The following is a 21,572-nucleotide window of genomic DNA, read 5'->3' on the forward strand; positions in this document are numbered from 1 at the left end:
CCAAGGGTCAAACACCTCCCCAGTGTTATGGTTTGGGGCTGTATAACCTCAGAGAGACGAGACCCGCTACATTTTATTGAGGGAACAATGCGCTCTGTCCAGTACGTGGACGTGCTGGAAAACGTTTTCCTGCCATATTTAGAAACCCTGAAGTGTCCGAGAGACGAATGCACCTTTATGCAAGAAGGAATTCGATGTCACACATCCAGGATGAGCATGAAATGTCTGAATTCAATGGAAATAATGGCTTTGCCATGACCTGGCAATTCACCGGACCTTAACCCCATCGAAAATTGTTGGGCATACCTCAAATCGGCAGTATACCAGCGGAATAATACCACAATACAGCAGCTTAAGGAAAACATCGAAGATGTGTGGTATAATGACCGAAATCTTAAGATGAAGATAACACAGTGCGTAGCCAGTATGCCAGAATGAATTGCGGCCATCTTAACAGCAAGGGGAGGAGCCACGAAATATTAGTTTAAAATAAATATTTTTTAATGCAAAAATGTCACGAAGCTTTTAATAAAAACAAATATGTAAACTTTTTAAATGCTTTAAACCCGTTTGCTTTTTATTCGCTCTCAAAGCCATAAATATGTATTTTTTATCATCGGTCATAATTCAATGGCCAGGTACTGTATGCATCCTCGGTTACAAATGCATTGGTTTACATAGCCAACTTTCAAGTGCGCGGAGCTTATGCAATTCTAGCCAGCCATACTGCCCCACTGCGCTGCTCCAATAAATAATACAAATTTCTCTCATGAACATTAAGCTGAACACAACCACATACACACATACATACATACGCAGTTATTACACAAGTATTACAGCTGCTACAAACACACTTGCACAAGAGAATGTCTAAAAATACGCGTCTTGCGTTGGAAATTTGAAATTTTGAAAAAAAAAAAAAAAAAAAATTTCATGTATGACACAATTTTTTGTTCAGTGTCAAAAATTATTGGTAATATTTGAAATCGTACACGCGAAAGTACAACTAAATAAAACAAGAAAATATAAACAAATGCGAAATGAGAAGGCGACAAATGAAATAAATGAATTTGCAAGAGATGTAACAAGGCAAAAAAGCATAAAAACATTACCAAAATTTAAGAAAATATCCAAATAGTCAAAATGTGGTACTTGAAAGAGTATTCAAATTGACAGTTGGAAAAATAATGTCATGCGTCTTTGTGGTTGGCATATGCGACATTTTTTTGTGTTAGACAATAAATATAAATAACGCAATGAATGGTGTTATAAACGTTGTTGCTAGTTTGCTTATACGGGCATATTTGTATGTATGTAGATACTCTAAGTACACACACATTTGTTTGTATGGATGTATGTGTTTGTATTTTTCGCATCTTTGCCGTACGATGGCATGTTTCATATGCGAAAAGAGCAAACAAAATTAAACCATTCCACAAATTACATACATACATATGTATTGAATTTAATGAAATTCGTTCTATTTAAATTGTTTTGTATTTGCTTAATTTTTTGTAATAATTAAAGCTTTCGAAGTACGTGCGTATATACACAGATAAGTTAAAATCAGCTGGGCAACGCTCACCGTAATTTTTTGTAGGAGGTAGAAAATGCCACGCCACGCTTTTGCTTGGTCAGAGTAAATAATATGAGAGAAAATAAATGAAATAATATAATATGAAATTTGACACTCCCGGCGTGGGTCAAAATAAATGCAAAACCAAATACGATTAGTTTAACTGGAAAGCATCGAAAATTGCATTGGTCCTGAGTGCCGACAAATTGATTTCAACACAGCGTTTCAGTGTTTGTGCACCATTGCATGATTTTAGGCGCAATTATTTTTACGTGTTGAAAGTTATACAGAATGACTGGCAAAATTTAAATTTACGATCATCATTTCCACGCGTTTGCTGCAAGAAACGCATTAAAAACCCAGAATCATAGAGAAATGGATTGCGCCTTCCGAATTCGTTGTGTCGTAAGAGTCCATGTATTGTATAAACAAACAAAATGAAGGGGAGTTACTTGTTTGTGAAGAGGCAGAATAGGCGAAAGCAATAGAAACAACCAAACACAAGACGTTTCCACGACAGTCGGTTCTACGTAATCGACCCGGATTTGCATATATTCGGTCAAGGATTGTCACTTCAACAGCATTTCCCATATACAGCCATGGACAGAGTATAGCACACTTCTAATTTTTAAATGTTTATTACTGTAATGTTTTTATACACAGGCGTAGATCAATCACGTTTTTGTTGGTATATTGCACATTCACGTTGGACAAAGAAATAGCACAATTTCAGTTTTGTTTCTGCATTCATTCTTAAATCAAATATTAATCAGTCAATTTGTTGAAGTATTTTGTGTATTTTGTGCAAGTGGTAAAATAAAACATTTCTTTTAAATATGGGTCGAGGAGTACATTGCACCGTGAAAAAAGAAAACTTATTTGGAGTTTTTTTGAAAAAGGCACCAACAAATCGAAAATTACCGACTAGATTGTTCTAGAAAAATGGTGCATAGTGCTATTAAATTGATACAAGCAGACAAAAGTTTTTTGCAAAACAAAAAAATAAGAAAGCCTCCGCCACGTAAAACCACACCAAGATTAGATAAAATTATTGTACGGCAACGTAAGGCCGATCCTTTTAAGTTCTCAAATGCCATAATGACGGAAATTAATGAAGAGCACAACCTTGATGTATCCAGTAGGCTGGGTAGAAGACGTTTGAATGAAGTCAATTTGTATGGAAGAACTAGCAGGAAGAATCCACTTCATTCAAAAAAAAATAACAAAGCGCGGTTGACATTTGCAAAGCTGCATCAAAGTAAGGATGTAAATTTTTGGAAAAGAGTACAACTCAAGGTACACTAAGAAAACAGTTAAGCAGGGTGGAAGAAGTGTTATGGCTTGGGGTGCGTTTTCGTGGTATGGCGTTGGTCCATTGGTGCGAATTAATGACAAAATGGACAAACATATTTATATTATTTAGAATTACTTAAAAGTACAATGGAGCCATTTGCTTTTGAAAATATGCCTGTAAACTGGATATTCATGCAGGATAATGATCCTAAACATTCATCAAAGGTGATGAAACAGTGGTTCGATAAAGAACGTGTAGAAGTTTTGAGTTGGCCGGCTCAAAGCCTCGATCTTAAACCTTTGGAATGATGTAAAGGTTCAGATCGGGGGAAAAAATTTCAAAATGCCGATGAATTATGGGAAGGAATCAAAAAAGAGTGGAATTCGATACCGGTGAGCAGATGCAGGACATTAATGGAGAGTATGTCCCGAAGATGTGATGCAACTATAAAATTTTTTTTGCCAATCAACTAAATATTGAGGTAACTTATGAATCTGATGCGATTCGATAAATTTTTTAATTAAAATTTCAATAAAATTACAGCGTGTGCTATTTCGGTGTCCAGCTGATAAAGTGGCATTGCAACAATAATGATTAGAAAGGAAAAGCGGACGGACAAACAATTGTTTTTTTAAATTAAATTATATGTTATAAACAAATTGATTGTTTTTTGCAAGGAATAAAATGTTATTTATATGTTCTATGATGAAGAAAATGAATTTAGAGGTGAAGTTAGTCTTGTGTGCTATTTCTCTGTCCATGGCGGTATATATCTGGGGAATGTTTATGCTCCTACAACACAACAATCAAACACAAGAAATTACACACACACACACACAATCTCTTGCCATGGCGTCTTCCGCATAAAAAGGCAAAAAATTGCATTTGGAGGCTTTGTATTCATTTCTGCTTTCACAATTTAACACACGGACATGGTTTTCTTTCGTTTGATTAGTTTAAATCTCACAACTCACAATATGTCAAACTATTAACTGAATTTTCACAAACAAGTCATTTCTCCTACTTTGTTCGTTTGTTTTGTACTGCAAAGGGAGCTGACGTCAGACTTGTCAAAATCGCGAGACATTAAGTAACTGTTTTTAATGGCGCCACCTAAGGTACTCAATTCGCCTTGACTAAAAACAAAAAAGAGGTTGTCTGTAAAGTCGATTTAATGAAGAAAGTGACAACGTCATAAGAAAATACTGATGAAATGGTTGCATTTTTCAAAAGAAAATTTTAATTTTATTTGTTTGATAGATATTTTGTATGGATATAGAGAAGGAGGTAAATGGAATCGCAATGGAATTGATCACGTTTTAAATTTACACAAACGTGAAAAATGACGAAACATTTATCAAATTCATGAAAGATGTGTTCAATTTCGATTGTGCATCAGTCGTTTTATCGATTTACCTTTTTTAAGACACTTTACACTCGAAACACCCCCTTTCATTTCCTACTTTTTCTATCATCGTCCTATTCTCAACAGAGAAATGGTTCATTACCATGCACACAGATCCACAAATCTCTTGGATCCATTGATGAATTTTAAGAAATCCGAAAGAGAAAGAGTATGCACTTTATCCACACTCAGTATAAAAAAAACACAGATGATAAATTTTAAAATAAAATAAAATTAAAATTAAATTTGTGTGTTTCTATGTATAGGTATAGTAGATATATATACCATTTAATTGGCTTTTACATCCTTTGTCAGGTATTTGGCCGAGCTTCTGCTCTACTTAATTTGTGGTGTACCATTTTGATTCATTTTCATTCTAACGAAGATTCGCAAGTGAAAGCCGAGTTGCAGCAAGATAATATCTAATAATCGATCCCGAGATCAGCAAATTGTAGTCACGCACACACCCACTCAGTAGTTGTGTTGACCGCTATACACGCACACAGGCACATACCTACATACATACATACATTCACTTTATGTGCATTCAATTTGCTACAAATTTCAACAATCAATGACGCAACAGCTGATATTTTGGGAAATGACATCAATGGCACTGACTAACCCTACTAACCCACTCTCTTGGTTTGTGCCAATCGGATGCATGCCATCATCGCTTCACCTCTACCAATGTTTTATGTGTTTTTCGACATTTTTAAAATATGATACAACGACAAACGACGAACTTGGGGGTTTGTTGCTTTTCTTTGCTGTTTGCTGTCATGTCTCATGGGACGAGTACTCTTAGAGTGTATCGAAAAATTTTCAAACCAAGCAACTAAGTAACCAAGTATTTTTGATCTCTACATTTATGTACATACATCCACACATACATATAATTGCGGTTTATTTTATGTGCATATCTACGTTTGTATGTATGCGTTTTTAAATAATCTTTTTTGAGTTTTGACAATTGCTTTGGTTTTTTTGCCTGCATAGATGGCTAATAACGGTATTGTTCATATTTAAGGCATTGCGAGCAAGAGTGTAAATAAATTATAAAGGGTGATCAGATTGCAGGTATCGCGCGTAACGAGACCTCTAACTCTTTAGCTAGCATGGGTTCCGGGCCAAAGAAGTTGGCCTCAGAGCCCGTTCTGCCACTCCCTTCTGCTGTCATCAAAGCCACGGTTAGTAAACGGGTTACTTTAACTCACAAGCGGGTCTAGCAGGCTGAGATAGGCTGCAGATAGACAAAACTGATGTTACCTGTCATGTTCGATCGACTGTCACAGATCCGCCTGTCACAGATCCTCCTGTCATTAATCAGATGAAACTGTAGGCAGCTGATTCGACTGATGACGGACCCCTTGCTGTGGGTGAAGCACATGGAAAAGGTAGGCATCTCATGTCCAGCATGTGAAGAGGAGGATGGGACGGCGTACTACTTTCTGTGTACTTGAATCAGGCCTGCGGTGGCACTGATGAGTTAAGAAGCGGCCATTTTGGCTGTTTGGCACCACAAGATCTACTCAGATGTCTTTGGACGTCGCGCAGATTTAAAGAAAATGAAAAAAGCAACTCGAAAGCAGTACAATGGACTTAATATAGCCGAGTGCTGTACTTGCTAGTAAAAAAAAAAAAGCAGATTGCAGGTACTTTTTCCAACAGAATCTTTTTGATAGATCTATTGTAATTACGGTCAAACTAAATATGTACATCATTCTTTTCCGTATTCATTGAAATTTCATCATGGAAACACTTGAGCCTCAACAACGTTTACAAGTCGTAAAATTGAAAATTGACGCTCTGTGAAAAGTGTTCATCGCCCGCTCAGGCCAACTTATGTTGTTCAGTGATTCGGCTCATTTTTGGCTTAATGGCTACGTCAATAAGCGAAATTGCCGTGTTTGGGCTAAAGAGCAACCCGAAGCCATTCAAGAACAGCCTTTACATTCACTTAAAGAAATCGTTCGGGCCTATGGGCTAGGGGAATCATCCGCTCATATTTCTTGAAAGACAGTGAATGGCAGACGCAATCGCGCCATGATAAACAACTTTTTCATGACGGAAATTGAAGTCCGCGATCTCCACAATGTTTGGTCAAACAAGACGGCGCTACTTGCCGTACAGCCTGTGAAACAATGGATTTACTGCGCCGTAGTTTCGGTGAGCAATTTGTCTCTCATCTCGGACCACTGGATTGGCCACCAAGATCGTGTGATATCACACCTTTGGGCATTTATTTGCGGGGGTGTGGGGGTACGTAAAGTGCAAATACTTTTTAGAGAAGTCCTCCAGCAAGTCATTAAAAATTGGTGTTTACGGATGGTCGAATTACAGCGCAGTTGTGCCAATTTGGATTTTTGTTGTTTCAATTTAAAACCCGATACCTCTAAGTTGATCACCCTTTATATTGTGGCACACAAAAGTTCATTAATATTCATATACTCGTTCATACAAATGCATGTACGTGGATAACAGAAAGTCTTTAACATTTTTGGTGTTCATTCAAGATTCCTCTTGTATAAACAATTGATTTATAGGGTTGGCAGGTCCTACAAATATGAGCAAAATATTTTGGCGAGTGACATAATACGATTGCAGACGGATGCTGGGATAAGCGCACTAACTTAGCTGTTAGAAACATGAAGGCGAAATATTACTTACACTGGTTTACAAATATTTAGTGATTTTTTTACCCACCACCAGAGCATCTAATTCCTATGCTAAATTGGAGGCTGAGTCTGGTAAGCCCCGGCTGTACGATTTGATGCAGTGATAACCGAACGCAGTTAATAGTTTGGCAGCGGAAGGCAGCCTATCGATGATTCTCAAGACGGAGCTTGTCTTGTTTACGAGGAAATATAAATACAACGCAGAGCTCAACTCTCCTCAATATGGATGATGAAATACTTAAGTTTAATATTCATCAAAAAGCTAACATGGAAGCCCAATACTGAGGAGAGGATAAAAAACGCAACAATTGCTTTGCATGCATGCTAGGGAGCTATTGGCAAGAGATGAAGCCCCTCGCGTAGAGCTGCATTTGGTCTCTGTTTTACCATTATAAAGCCAATTTTGCTGTATGCAGTCAGTACCTACTGTAACTTACTAGAGAGGATGACCTCGGTGAAGACGCTGTAGAGGATTCAATGGTCTGTATTCATTGGAATCAGTAAGGCACTTCGAACTACTCCTACTCTAGCGCTTAACGCAGTACTAAATGTGGTACCTGTAGACATCGTAGGCGAAATTGCCGCTACACGTGCCGCAATCAGACTGAAAGGCTCGGATTTCTAACTTACGAACACCGAAGTGTCCTTTGAAACTTTGGATTCATCCCCTTGACGACGGATCCATGTACACGCGAGGTATATATGCGGTGAGACTCGGTATTACTTTGAGTTCTTTTGCGTCAGCTGTATGGAGAATGATGTGGAATCATCTCAGCACCCTCCCCTTTGCTGCCTTACTCTCGCGGGGCTAGAATTTAGGCATCTTGGGTCTCATTACTTTATTGCTAATATAGCAGGCCTTGATACTAAAAACCTCAACTTCATCAGCAGCAAAAAACGGAACCGAACTTCTTTCACCGTTGGTAATCCAAAAGTGTTCAAACTTTCCGCCTACAATTTCCTCCCACCTTCCAGCTGCCTTCCTAGCCACTCACCCGCGATGCAATTTCCAGGAACATCTCTGTGTCCAACAACCCAGAAAATGTGCGTGGTACACCGCTTAGTCAGCTCATTAAGAGTATATCTACATACAATTGCTACTTTGCAAGAAGTATTATTCCACTGTAGAGATTTTATGGCAGCTTGACTGTCCGAGTAGATCGTGATGGGCTGTGTTGCAACTGACGAGTTTCTGAGCCGCAGCGTAGCCTCCTCTATAACTACTAACTCAGCTTGAAAATCGCTGCAGTAGTCAGGTAGCCATAGCTAGTCAGGTACCCATAGGTAGTCAAGTAGACTTAGGTTCATCTGCAGCACTTCTGAGTGGATGTCACTCTCGACCTCATTATTTAGTCTTGAGCTGTCAGTAAAGATAGCCACTGAACCTGGGTCAAGGTCCTTAATGTTATACCATTCACATCTTTTTGTGGAGCAGTGGAATCACCGTGCGTGCTGCAATAGCTGAATGGCATAATCGCTTGAAGGCTTGTGGTGACCATTTCGAATGAAAATTAAAAATATATTTTTTTATACATATTTATTATAATACATACATAAAACTAACTGCATTAAAAAAAAAACTAATAAAAAATTTGTATATATGTAAAGGGTTTTCCAATAAGAGGTGTTATTTTGATATTCAAAGAAAAATTCTATTTTTTAATATAAATGATCGGATGTTTATTTCATTATAAAGAGGAAGGTATGTCGTTAATAGTGGAAAATAATGTCAGGCAAATGACCACCATGACCACGCTTATAGGACAATATCCTTTTCATGAAATTTTCCATAATCGAATTGCAAAGTGAATCGACCCTGGGCTGTTGGCGTAGACCTTTTTTTCACGTGGTCCCAAAGAAAAAAGTCACAAGGTGTTAAAACACAAGATCTCGGTGGCCAATTGATATCACCTCTTCGAGAGATAACACGGTCCAGAAACTTTTCCCATAAAAGATCAATGGTTTCGTGGCACGTAGCGCCGCCTTGTTGAAAATAAACGTTATCCAGATCAATACCATCCAGTTCCAGCCATACAAAATCGCTAATCATATCTCGATAGCGCAATCCATTCACCAATAACATCTGTTCTTGAAAAACCCTTTATAACGGCCCTAGATTTAGATTAGATTCGATTTGTGGGGGGTTGGACAAGTCCAAGCACTCAGTCAGTAGACCATTGTACTACACCCGGATAGATTTAAGTAGAAAGAATAGAGATACGAAAGATAAAAAGTAGGTGGTAAGATTAGTTTGAGGTCACCCTTCCACAAATCTCTTGGATTCATTGATGAATTTTAAGAGATCCAGAAGAGGAAGAGTATAAACTTTGTCCATACTCAGTGTATCGCAACCCAATATCCTAAGTCTGATTCTGGAAAACGTCGGACAGCTACAGAAAAAATGATCTGCAGCGTCGTCATTCTTAAGACAGGATAGGCATATCGGGCTGTCCACGACCCCCTTGGTAGCCATATGCTGACCGCAGACGTTGTGCCCTGTGATTACACCCACCAGTACACCCAGGTTCTTTCTGCTGAGTTTTAGGAGAAAGGACGCCGTGTTCCTGTTTGGTTCTTTCACAAAGCACTTGGCTACTCTGCACGAGTTCAACTCAGACCAACGACCTCTGTGGGTAGACCTCATGAAGTCGTCAATCCATAGTTGAATCGATGCGGAATTGTTCATTTTTGTTCACTGTTCAGTTTTGTCTTACATTCACCGACCAACTTCGAAGAGCAGCGTGGGTTAGCAAGCGCTGTCAGTGCAGCTTGACTGTCACTACAAATTCCAATACTGTTGCCCCGCCACTTTTTCTAACGGAACAGAACTTATGGCTGGACTAAGTATATATGTAAATAAAAAACAACAAATTATTTATTATTTTACCAGTTTGCATTCTTCATTAAAATATTTACGAAACTGTTGACGAACGTTCGCCACTTTACATGTTAGCGGGTTGTAGAATACGAGTATATCCGATTCAGAAGATGCTAAAGAAGTACGAACACCCACAGAATACAATTTATAACAACGAACTGCGACGATTTACTCCCGTGAGGGATCAATTAATTGATTTCATAGCAAAAACAACACTTAAGCCTAGGGGTACATGAATAAAAGATATTATTTTCGTTATTAGCAAAGGGCTGAGTCATCTGATCTAGAATTTCGATTCGAAAATCGATTTTTTTTCATGTTATCATAGTTTATACTTCCAAAAATATACTTGCATATTTTTGTATTGAAATTCGTTGTAGTTTAGACGTTACAGTCCTTTAAAACAAGACCAGTTTGGAGTACGACGCCCCGCCCAGGTATAAGCACGTTAACCGTGTTTTTCTTGAAACTAGTTTTTCCGAGTTGGCGTTGGTAACTTCTCAAAAAGTACTGAACCGATTAATTTGAATTTTTAATATGTTATTGAGTAGACTTGTGGCTCTCGCGCGTAGCGGAATTATAATTTTATAATCAAGTTTTATATTTTTTTTAAGAGCAGGAACGCGAAAAAAACTCTTTTTTTTGTTTTTCCAATAAACAGATAATAATATTCATAAAAAATATCTGCCGTTCGGAGTCGGCTTGAAACTGTAGGTCCCTCCATTTGTGGAACAACATCAAGACGCACACCACAAATAGGAGGAAGGAGCTCGGCCAAACACCTAACAGAAGTGTACGCGCCAATTATTTTTTTTTTTTAATAAACAGATAAAATATCTAGACATTTTTTTTTTGTAAATCTGCTTCCCACCACAGCAACATATTTCCTGATGAATAATCGACCGATTTTTCTTTTTTCAGACGTACTTGAGCAATTTTTTTTGTTATTGTCATTGAAAAAAAAATTTTTTTTTTTTGTAAAAAAAGAATTGATCTAATGAATAAAAACGATTATCAATTGATACCGATTGTTTTTCTTCAATTTTCAACGCCTTGAATTTTCACGTCTCTAGACCAAAAAGGTGCCTTAATGGAAAATGTGCGCTCAAGCATACGAAATATCAGCCAGATACAAGGAGAAGCAGCTCTTCTGCTGCCAGGGAAAAGAAAATCATAGTGGACACTTAAAGCTAACGAAATGCCACAAAAAAATGTTTGTATAAAAAAAATATATATATAAGTAATATAGGTATATATGTGTAAGTGTATGTACATGAAACTTAGCATAGTTCATTTAGCAGTTCAGCACTTAAACCAACTCATCGAACACCTCTTTCACTCCTGGTTTGACCACGTCGAAACAGCACCTTTCTTGGGCCTACCGATATGCGATCTCGTTGGTATGACGAGTAGGGCGCGGACTTTAAAATACTTAACATTAAAAAAACAACAACAAAGCCATACATAATTTTCTGCAAATAAATTCAAAAACACTTTTGAAACTTATGAATTCTCATTCCAAACATATTTTTATTTGCAAGCTACTTTTTTTATATTTTTATAAGAACGTAACTACTTAATTTAAAGGATTTGTATACAGATTTATTTAGTTGTGTGTATGTGTGTGTTTTCGTAATTATTCAGCAAATCGTCATTTATAAAATACTATACTCGAATTATCAGCAATAAAAAAAATAATAATTTGTCGGTATGTACATAAATTCATAAATTATGTTAAGCAAAAAAAAAAACATAAAAAAAATTATATAAAAAAGTAAAATGTCTTTTGGCACAATTTGGGATTTGCTGGTCGGATTTCGTTTAAAAGCGCGTTTAGGTCGGAGGTGAACTGTTTGATGACTGTGTTGCGGCGGTTCGATATGAACTTAACTCATATATATGTATATATACTTAAGTTGCTGTGTACGAGATGCAGATGCAGGTGCAGGTGCAGGTGCGGATGCAGTTTAAGGCTATTAGAGGTACTTTGGATATTCTTTTCGACTATGAGTTTGTCTATAAAAAAAGAAAAAACAGAAATAAATAGAGAAAAGTTGAAATTAAAATGCAAATCATCATTGGCACAAATTTAAAAAGAAAAAGTTTTTAGCAAAGAAAAAACAAACACAATCAAAACATACAACAACCAATAAGTAGTGACAAAGCATTTGAACAGAAAGGAAACGAAACGAAACGACATTACTTGCAGCGACATTTAGAAAAGCGGATAGAAATTGGCGTCCTTCAGCATATCGAAATTATCCACTGACGTTCTTGTTGTGGTCGTTGGTGTAGTTGTGGTGTGTGTGGCCGCCGTTACAACGGCATCAGGTGCTGTAGCTGGTGCCGTTAGCAAAGCATCTGCGGCTGCTGAAATCCTCGCCTCCACAGCATTGGTTTGTTGTGCTCGTTGCGTAGGTGAGCCTTCCGCAGAAGAGGCACTAAGCAATTCTTTCAATTCAGGTGTTTCCGAGTCGACGGAGCTGGTTGGCGTGCATATACTGGGTTGAGGACTCAATGTGGCGAGCGGATTAATGCCCGCTGTAACAGGAGAAACAGCCGCCGAGGCGGTTGGTACATTAACCGATAAATCGAAATAGAGCGACTGCATGCCCAACTCCTCTTTGATGTCAGCTTCAGGTGCGCCGAAAGCTTCTTTTGTCTTCTTGCGCTTTTTAAGCTTCTTCTTGGTGGCTGCTCCTGCTGCTGCTGCGCTACCTTCTTGTGTAAGACTAGCCAACGGTTCTTCGGCTACCACACTACTGCGCGGTGAAAAGAGGCTCCCACCATTCAATTCATCGTTGATCAAACTATTTTTGGAGTTGCGTCGCGATCGTGACACTGTGCGTTTTGGCGAATCAGTTTCCATTTGTATGCTACTGTTGCGCCGACTATAGCACTGATTCTCGGAGTCATCTTCGTCTTTAGTGTAATATTCTTTACTATTGTTTCGCGCCTCCCTACGTGACTTCTTTTTACTTTTCTTTTTCTTCACCGGTTTCTCCACCAACTCCTCTTGGTCTCTCACTGTTGTACTCAACTCCGTTACCTCCGCCACTTCATTTGTTGCGTACTCCGTTTCCTCTTGAATGGTGTCAGGGGTAAGCTGATTTTCATCAGCCTCGTAACAAACTCCTTCTGCACCTTGACTGAACAAAGTTATGCTCTCACCACCCAAGCTGAATTTTCTCAAATCGAAGTGTGATTTCTCTTCGTCTACATTAGCGCTTGTGTCAGTGTCCGGTTTTTCTTCCTTGTTTGTGTCTGCCTCATCGTCTTCGATTTTAAAGTTCTTGCGCCAATTATACTCTCTTTTCGGCTTGTAACTTAGATCCACTTCCACGTCTAAATCTTCCACACCACTGCCGTGCAGCTGTGGCATATAGCCGTAACGCGTGCGCAAGCGCGTTGATTGTCTTTCATGCACACTTGCATCGCCCAAGTATCGTAGCTCGTGTTCACGATACTCATTCTTTATCAATTTCAGCGTTGGCTTGCCTTCTTTTTTCGTTTCTCCTTTTTTGGGTTCATTATCGCTCATGGCGCTCATGTCACCTTCGCTGCCATCGGTCGTGCCCGCATTGTCAATGTAGTTCTTTTGCATTTCCTTCAGAATGCTGTCATAGTCGCGCAGAATTCCAGACTGTTTACGATTTTTGATAGCTTCATCGTAGATCTCATCGATTGCTGCTGAGTCAGAGTCATAATCCAAAGCACTAGCCGCACCACCAACCGCACCTTCTTCTTCACCAGCTATTAGAATATCATCTGCCAGCAGTTCATCGATATTGTCCACGTGCTGCCAATCGTTTGCCTCTCTACCCGCATAACGATCCATTTCTCGCTCTGCTTCTTCGCATTCGGATTGTTCGTGGTGGGACTCGTCAGCGGGACCACGTTCGTTAAAGTCACATATATCCTCATCGATTTCATCCTCCACCTCTACCACGGTTTGTCGCTCATCTTCACTGCCATCAGTTTCCTCCTCTTCCCAAACACGAAAATGTTCTTCCATTGCTTCGCTTACATCATCTTTTGGAATCGCAACATTGCCACCCATTTCTTCTGAAATCAAACTTATCTGATCGAAATCTTCGCTGTAGTAATCTTCTCGTATCCAGGTACGAGTACCTTTAGGTGTTTGCACTTCGATTTGTGAAACAAAAACGTAGTCATCATTAGGGTACTCCTCGATCGATTGCTCTTGATTCAATGAGAAACGCCGGAAATGATGATAATTCTCTGGCTCTACATCAAAATCCTCTTCAAGCTCCTGCAGCTGGATAATAACTTCTGGTTTCTGAATTAGCGCCGAGTCGGATGCTCGGCGTTCATTGTCAAGAAAACCAGCATTAAGATAGCGCGAGAATGTCTGAAAATTAATATCTGATTTCTCTATGCTATTCACTTTGTCTTCGAATTCCCGTTTTTTCGCCTCGCCCTCGATTTGCTGCACTTCCTTTGCCTCTACCTCACCAAGTGGTGAACGACTTTGACTACGCGAGCGCTGAAACTCTGCGTTCAGCCGTCGCAACTCATCGTACTGAGTCTCCTGAATTTCCTTTGACAATGAACGTAATTCTTTAGGCTTTGCACCCAAACGTTCCATATCGACTACTTGTTCCGACGCCAAAAGCAGTTCGCTCAGTATTTTGTCCTGTACCTCGCGCCGCTTTTCAGCTGTTTCTAGTGGTTCGGTAGCAACAAGTGAAGGCGATGGACTACGCGAGCGACGAAAGTGTGCCGTTTGTTCACGCAGCGGTGCAAATTCACTGCCGAGATCCAAAGACTCGCCGACATAAGTTGAACGCTTGAATCCACTTGCCAATATTTCATCCTTGATGCGTTGCACATCGTTCCACTCTTGTGAAATGGTGCGATCGTAATCGGGCGTGGTCGGTGAGCAACGCAGTTGGCGCAAACGCTCCTCGAACGGCATACCCATAAGTTTGTTCTTATCTTCACTCTCTGATGGTGTGACGGGTGTCACGGTGCGCAGCTCCATTTCCTCACTTGCGTTACTCAATTTACGCAAAGCCTCTGCGTCCACTTGCCGCTGCTTCTCAGCCAGTATGCTCTCCATTTCTTCGCTGCATTTGAAAAGTGTCCTATTTTGTGATGCTTCCAGATTTAACATCACATGGAAGTCGGTCTCTGCACTTGGTTGTGGAGAATATTTGCGGTTACGAGTGGGTGAAATCGATACAGAACGGGAAGGCGTACGAGACCTTCTATCATGTTCATCTTCGCCCTCACTCAATTCGTCTGATTCCATTATACCCACGCGCATATTACTCGGCTCTGGTGTGCGCTCTCGCTCAAGGCGTCTCATCGGCGATTTCGAACGTGAGCGTCGCAAGCGGAGTGATTGCACCAAACTATTAATGTTCTCAAGAGAACAGTCGCTTTCTTCACGCCCAGTAACTGTTCTCTCGTTTGCTGGTTCTTCATCATAATCTTGTATAGAAATGATCGGTGCAGTGGTTGACTTCATGTCCAAACTAGTAGACGCATTAAGCTGCTGAAAAAGTTCATCGTTTTGTAGAATTTTTTTCTTGCGTCGATGCTCTAAACCGGTTCTTATGTTCTCTGCCGTGGGCAACGGTGAACGCGAGCGCGAGCGTGAATGCGAATGTATTCTATCCACGCGTAAAGACTCCACCATAAGACTTATGCTCTCTTTCGAGTATTCGCATTCGGGGCTTTCAGGACTTTCGGGAGATTTATCGCTATGCAACTCCGTTGGACTCGGTGTCCGACTCGTGTTGATATCTAAACCAAGCTTTTCTATTAGCTCATCATTTTGTTTTATGCGTCTTGAACGCCGTGTTTCTAGGCTACGTGCAAGGTTGTTTGGCGTTGGGAGCGGTGAACGAGAACGCGATCTGGATCTTGTACGCTGCTCTTCAACTAGTAAGCTGGTACTGGCAGGCATGCTTGCTGCTTCAGTAGAGCTCGACGGAGACTCACAAATATTTAGTGTCTCCTCAGTTGCGTTAACATTATCCGAGATATGAAGATTTAACGCTTCCACACTACGATTAAGCTGGTCACCTGTTGGTAGTGGTGAACAGGATCGCGATCTAGATTGCCGTTCAACGCCCAATGTTTGAACTAGCAGACTCATTTCGAGTCGTGAACCTTCTTCAGCTCCTGCCTCATTAACATTTGGTGAATCGGCGACATTTTGCAATTGTTCGTTGATCGTCTGAGACAATTTAACGCAATCATTTTGCAAGGATTCTATGAAATTCACTACATTTTCTTTTGTCAGCTCGACCTCCACAATATGCCCAGTATCATCATAGACATCTACGGGAGTATCATTAATACCTTGAAAAGACTTACACTCTACATTCTTAGGAGCTGGTGTACACGGTTGTGAAGACGCGGGCGAAACTTGGCGCGATGTTGAGCGTGAGCGCGAAGGATTCACCATAGCAGTGAAGTCGTAAAAGTCACTAATTCCCTCCATTAAGAGCCCATATTGATCCCGCCAAGGCGCATTGTCTGGTGCTTTATTAATAGTAATGGAAGGGGTGTTCGGTGTAGTAGGCGTGGTTGCTGTTTGCGCGCTAATTGGCTCGTTGGCTTTGTTCCACATTTCTTCGTACTGGTCTATTTCGTCGATACGAGGACTGCGGCGCAAGCGAGGGGAAGCAGATTTACGGCCAATTGAAGAATTTGGAGTTATATTCTGTTCAGTTTGAAGCTAATAAAGCGAGAATTTCAAGCGGATGTGGGAGTGCATGGATGTGCGTATGTGTATGAAAGAGAGTTAAGCAAAAAGCGTTAAGATTAGCGCAGAGAAGCTTTGCAAAAGTAGATGGTAGTATAATTGGTGAAAGGGTTAAATTTGCTACGCTTACATTTGGTTGAATGTCACTTCGAGCTGGCTCATCAGACACCGGTTGTTGTTGATCGTCAACGGTTTCCTGAAAATAATAAACGAAATTGAGGAATTATTGGCTTTAGTTATTTTTATAAATAAGGGACTCACCTGTTCTTCCTTGGTCTTTTGTCTCTGCAATACGGTTATGGCTTCTTCGTTTTGTGTGTTCGTTGCTTCCTCAAATACTGAGGCAGTGGGTAAATTTCTGGCATTAACATCCCGCGCTTCCTCCTTCTCTGCAGCAGGTAGCTCACTTTCAATTGTTTCCTCATCGATGGACATGGACTTCTCATGCTTCCAAAACGGCATATCCTTGTAGTGCTCTGGTGCAACTTCACCCCATGGATTGGTATTTGCTTCTTCGTTAAGCATCTCCAAAGAACCTCTTAAACTTCTATCGCTTGGCTTAGCATCTTTTGCCGGGCTACGCTTGTGACGTCGGCGAGGTGGTTTTACCTTCAAAAGCTGGTCATTTGAATATTTTATTGGTGTGAAATCCGTTTCGCCCTCCTTCGTTGCTTTTAGCTCTTCCTCTTCCAACGAAGTGAACATTTTTAGTTCTTCCTCGCGTGAGGCGCGTGATTCAAATGATGAGTTCGAACTGCCACTGGAACGACGCTTCTTGAAAGCGCGTCTACGTCCAGAACCATCCTCACGCACCAAAGGTCGCTGCTTGATGCCATCGAGTGAGCGTAAATAGTCATCGGTGTATTGTGTGGGAGATGTATTGTCATTATCCTCACCGTCGGGTGCTTGACGCTCCAGCTGTGTAAATTGCACATCGATTGTGTTGTGTAGTGTTTCATATGCATCGGTCTCGAATTCGTCTGAGGGTTGTGCACTCAACGAGCTATGTGGCTCTAAAGATGGAGCATCATCGGATATACTCTTGAATAGTAGCGGTTTTGTTGTCAAAGAATATGGTTCGCTGCTGGTTTGGCCGAACTGTGTTTTAACAGTTTGTGTCACACGTTCACCGCCCCCACTGTCAGAGTTATCGGAGAGTGGACTCATCGTCTTTCTTATGCATGGTTCTTCGAAAACTGGCGATTGTGGTGCACTTTCTGTGGCAGAGAGGCGTCGTTGTTTTTGCACAGACTCAAGTAGTTGCTCCATTTCCTGATCGGCTTCGAGAAACTTACGTGCATTCTCCTCGATTAGTCTCTGTTTCTCGCCACGTTCACGTGCTGCCTCTTCTTCAAATTCTTTTTCACGCACCTGACGGTCACTTTCGGCATCGAGCAGTTGCATTATGCTATCCAAAGTTTCTGCTTCTTCCAACTCATTTTGTTTCTTGCTTGCAAGCGCTTCATTCGCGAACATACGGTTGAACTTAATCTCCTCCTCCTCCTCCTCGTCGTCTGGTGCGCTTTCAGATTCACCCTCATTTTGTGCTTCCTCCATATCATATGCTCGCTGTTCTTCTTCGTGCAATTGCTCTGCTTCAAACAATTTTCGCTCGTTTTCAGCGTCTTCTTCTTCGTCTCTATTATTAGTGCCAGTCCAGTTTTCAATGTGTCCTTTTATTGCTTCCTCTTCAGCTTCTCGCTTACGCTGCTCGAGCTCGTGTTGCCTCTCGGCTTCCAACAACTTTTGCGACTGCTCTTCAGCTTCCCTTACTTCACGACGTCGCTGTGCCTCTTCTTCCTCAGCAAGCTTCTGCGCCAACTCTTCTTCTTCGGCTGCTTTGCGTGCTTGCTTCTCAAGGCGGCGTTTCTCTTCTTCCTCTGCAGCACGTTTTTGCTTTGCTTCTTCTTCAGCAGCCTTGCACGCTTCCTCTTGTTCTTGGCGTTTTATTTCTTCTTCTTCAGCACGCTTTCTAGCAGCTTCTTCCTCGGCGACTCTGCGTGCTTCTTCTTCTGCTTCTCGCTTTCTACGTGCTTCTTCCTCTACTTCTCGCCTGCGCTCCTCCTCTACGCGCATCTGCTCTCTCTCTAACAATTTGCGTGCTTCTTCGCGCTCTGCTTCTTTCGCTCTCTCCTCCTCGGCTTGTTGCCTTGCCGCGAGCTCTTCAGCAGCTTGCTTACGCTGTTGTTCTAACTGTGCTTCAGCTTCCGCCAGTTGCGCACGTGTTTTCTCTTCAATCTCCTTTTGACGCTTCAATTCTGATTCAATTTCCTTTTTGCGCTTTTCACGCGCTTCCGGTGTGCTCTGCTCAGCTCTAAGACGATCATTTTTTAACTGCTCTGCATCAGTGCGAAAGCCGTCCTTGTAAAGCAAACCATCTTTCATAACCTGTGTACCTGCCTGCAATTCTTTCGCTTCAGCCTCCGCCAGCTCGTTGCGCATACGCTCTTGCAACCGTTTGAGACTTTCTGCATCATTTTCTGTTCTGGCCACATGGCCGCAGCTCCAGTGATATAGATGACGCACAACATAGAGAAATTGCAAAGCACCTGCATAGCCGATAAGTACCGAGAAGACAAGATCACCCAGTTCGGGTAGAAGGTCATCACCCATTTTGTTGTTGTTTACGTTCAGCAATGAGTTTCGGTTGTGGAAAATGTGTTGATTTCTTTATTGAAATCGATTGAGCTGGTGGCACAAGATTCCTTAAAATCACGCTCGTTCCTTACTTTACTACCTTAAACACCCTTGAAACGTACAAATGACCACAAATTCGGTAAATTCTTCTTTTCTTCAACGCTGCACTTGAGAATCGCACGACACCACCAATTTATTGCAGTTTCAGAAATATAAAAAAAAATCTAAAGTGATTGCAGATACGCACGCAATTTGTTTAGTGGCGGACTGCAGTGTCGGTCGGAGAGAATGCGTCCTATAAGCAACTCGCTACCGCGACCACAAGTGATACGACCAACTGACGAAGCCACCAACTATTCACCAACACTTGAACGATGTACGATAGGAACCAGTAGCGCGGTAAACTGTTTAATCGGCGTACTGTGTAGTTCGTATTTTTTCGAAGAAAAGGGAAATTTCGTGTTGAAGCGCTTACGAATTGCGCGCTGCTATAGCGGCCAACCAAACCGTCACTAGCTTCACCGGCTGGCTGGTTACATGTACAAATATGCACTGCTTGTCGCCCGCCTGCTCGTGCGCGTTAATATTATATAAATTTCACCACACCAGCCTTGCTGCTTCACTGATTGTGTAATTCACCAAATGAAAATTTTCAAAAATTCAATTTTAAATTTTCATATACACAAATTTGCATTACTCTTCCGAATCACACACAATATTTTGTTATGTACATGCATACGTATATTTGTATGCCACTTTATTTTATTTTTGCGAAAATTCAAGTGCGAATGCCTTGGAATTTCTTGGCACAAGACAAGAAAAATATGGACGCGATTTATGTGAGCACTTCGATAATCGCACTCGCGCCGCACACGCATTCAAGGTTAACAATTGCAAACCGTTACAAATTAGCAATTTTTTTATATAAATATTTAATTTTTATTATTTTTTTTTTAATTTTAATAATCTATGCGTGCTTGAAAATCGAGCGAACCAGCGGCGAGCACTGCCAATTGTTAAGAAAGAGCACTTCTTGGAAATGACTGCCTCGGCTATTTTTCGAATTACTTGTGGCAAGTGAACTTACTTGCGCGCCGTTAAGTGCAATGAGATCTAATACTAATCGAACGAACTGCGTCTAATCAAATGAGCGATGATATCAGCAAGAGACCGCACCGAGGCGTAAGTGAACGGACCGCCTAAATTAGAACTCTCAACGAAAACGAGCAGCAGCGGCTGGTTGCAGCAGACGAAAAATTGCGTTTTTTAACAATATGCACATAGCACACACACACACACTCACGCGCGCATTTGTATTTAGTTAAAAAACAAAAAAAAACAAGAAACACAATTCATGAATCACGTCCCCGCTGAGTGAAACCATAACAAACTTTTGGCTAGCCAACCGAATTGATGACTGAGCTGATGCGGTGACACGTTCAAAACCAATTGAATGCGCACACAGCCGCTGCTATTGCTGCTCTTGTTGTTGTTACTGGTGCACTTAACCAAAATCTTCAGCAGTGCAATAGGGAATGTGTAGTATCAGGGCCGTTTGTAAGTGCACGACTGAGCGATTAGCGCATTTGGTGTTGAGCTGATTTAGCGGCGCTATAGTGGCAACAACAGCACAAAAAGAAAAACAAAGAGGTATACAACCAGGTGCTAACTACGCGTTAACACTACTAACTTCAGTCAACTGCCAAAAGAAACAAACAAACAGCAAAAAAATGAAAACAAAAAAAAAAGTACGCGCAGTGCGAGTGTGGCATGCAACGCGTCAGCAGATAGGAAATAGCTGTGCGTAAAGGCATCAAACACAAAAAGCTTTAAAAAACAATGTTGTAAAAGAGGGCGTTGGAAGCGTAAACCAAAAAAAAAAACAACCAAGCAACGATAGCGACAATGTTGCAAATGCTCCAAAACGCAAACGTCATCATAAAAGCGCGAAGCCAATACACATTAAGGATTAGCTCACCGTGCTTTGGTTCGGCGCGCTGAGGCAGCACCGCAAGCGTTTGTCAGCGCACAGCTGGTTGGCGTCATCGTTGGCTGTTTTGATTCTTATTTTTTTGGTTTTTGTTTTTTTTTTTTGGTTTGTATGTATAAATATTTTTTTGCGGTTTTTCAATACGTAGTTTCGCTGCTATTTATGTTGATTTTACGTGTTTTTAGTCGATTATCTTTTTGGCTTTCAGCTTTGGCCTGTGGTATTTCGTTTTATTTTGGCTCTCATACACTTATGTGCTTGCACATACATACACAAATGCCTTGTTTTGGCTATTCGCAGTTGAAGCCAAATCTGCATCCCAGTTGGAATTAATTAGCAGTTACAAAACGTCTAAACGTCTGCATGGGTACTTTT

General features: G+C 40.8%; 1 protein-coding gene across 4 annotated transcripts in view; it reads right to left on the reverse strand.

Moving 5' to 3' along the window:
- LOC128862071 (four and a half LIM domains protein 2) overlaps window positions 1–21,572 on the reverse strand; it is a 151,638-nt gene that overhangs the window by 109,316 nt on the left and 20,750 nt on the right. Inside the window, exons 1-4 of one of the 4 annotated variants that reach the window (XM_054100478.1) lie at window positions 16,832–20,521; window positions 16,701–16,766; window positions 12,039–16,543; window positions 11,348–11,847 (exon numbers count right to left, since the gene is read on the reverse strand). The exons of 1 other annotated variant lie outside the window; for it this stretch is intronic. In XM_054100478.1, coding sequence (XP_053956453.1) covers window positions 12,047–16,543; window positions 16,701–16,766; window positions 16,832–19,183 — 6,915 coding nt within the window. In that variant the 5' untranslated portion in view covers window positions 19,184–20,521 and the 3' untranslated portion in view covers window positions 11,348–11,847; window positions 12,039–12,046. Of the gene's footprint in view, window positions 1–11,347; window positions 11,848–12,034; window positions 16,544–16,700; window positions 16,767–16,831; window positions 20,522–21,572 lie in introns of those variants that run through there. 2 more of the 4 variants (XM_054100477.1, XM_054100480.1) reach the window with 2 other exon arrangements.

Source organism: Anastrepha ludens, chromosome 4 (assembly GCF_028408465.1).
Source record: "Anastrepha ludens isolate Willacy chromosome 4, idAnaLude1.1, whole genome shotgun sequence".
In the NCBI taxonomy this organism is placed as follows: domain Eukaryota; kingdom Metazoa; phylum Arthropoda; class Insecta; order Diptera; family Tephritidae; genus Anastrepha; species Anastrepha ludens.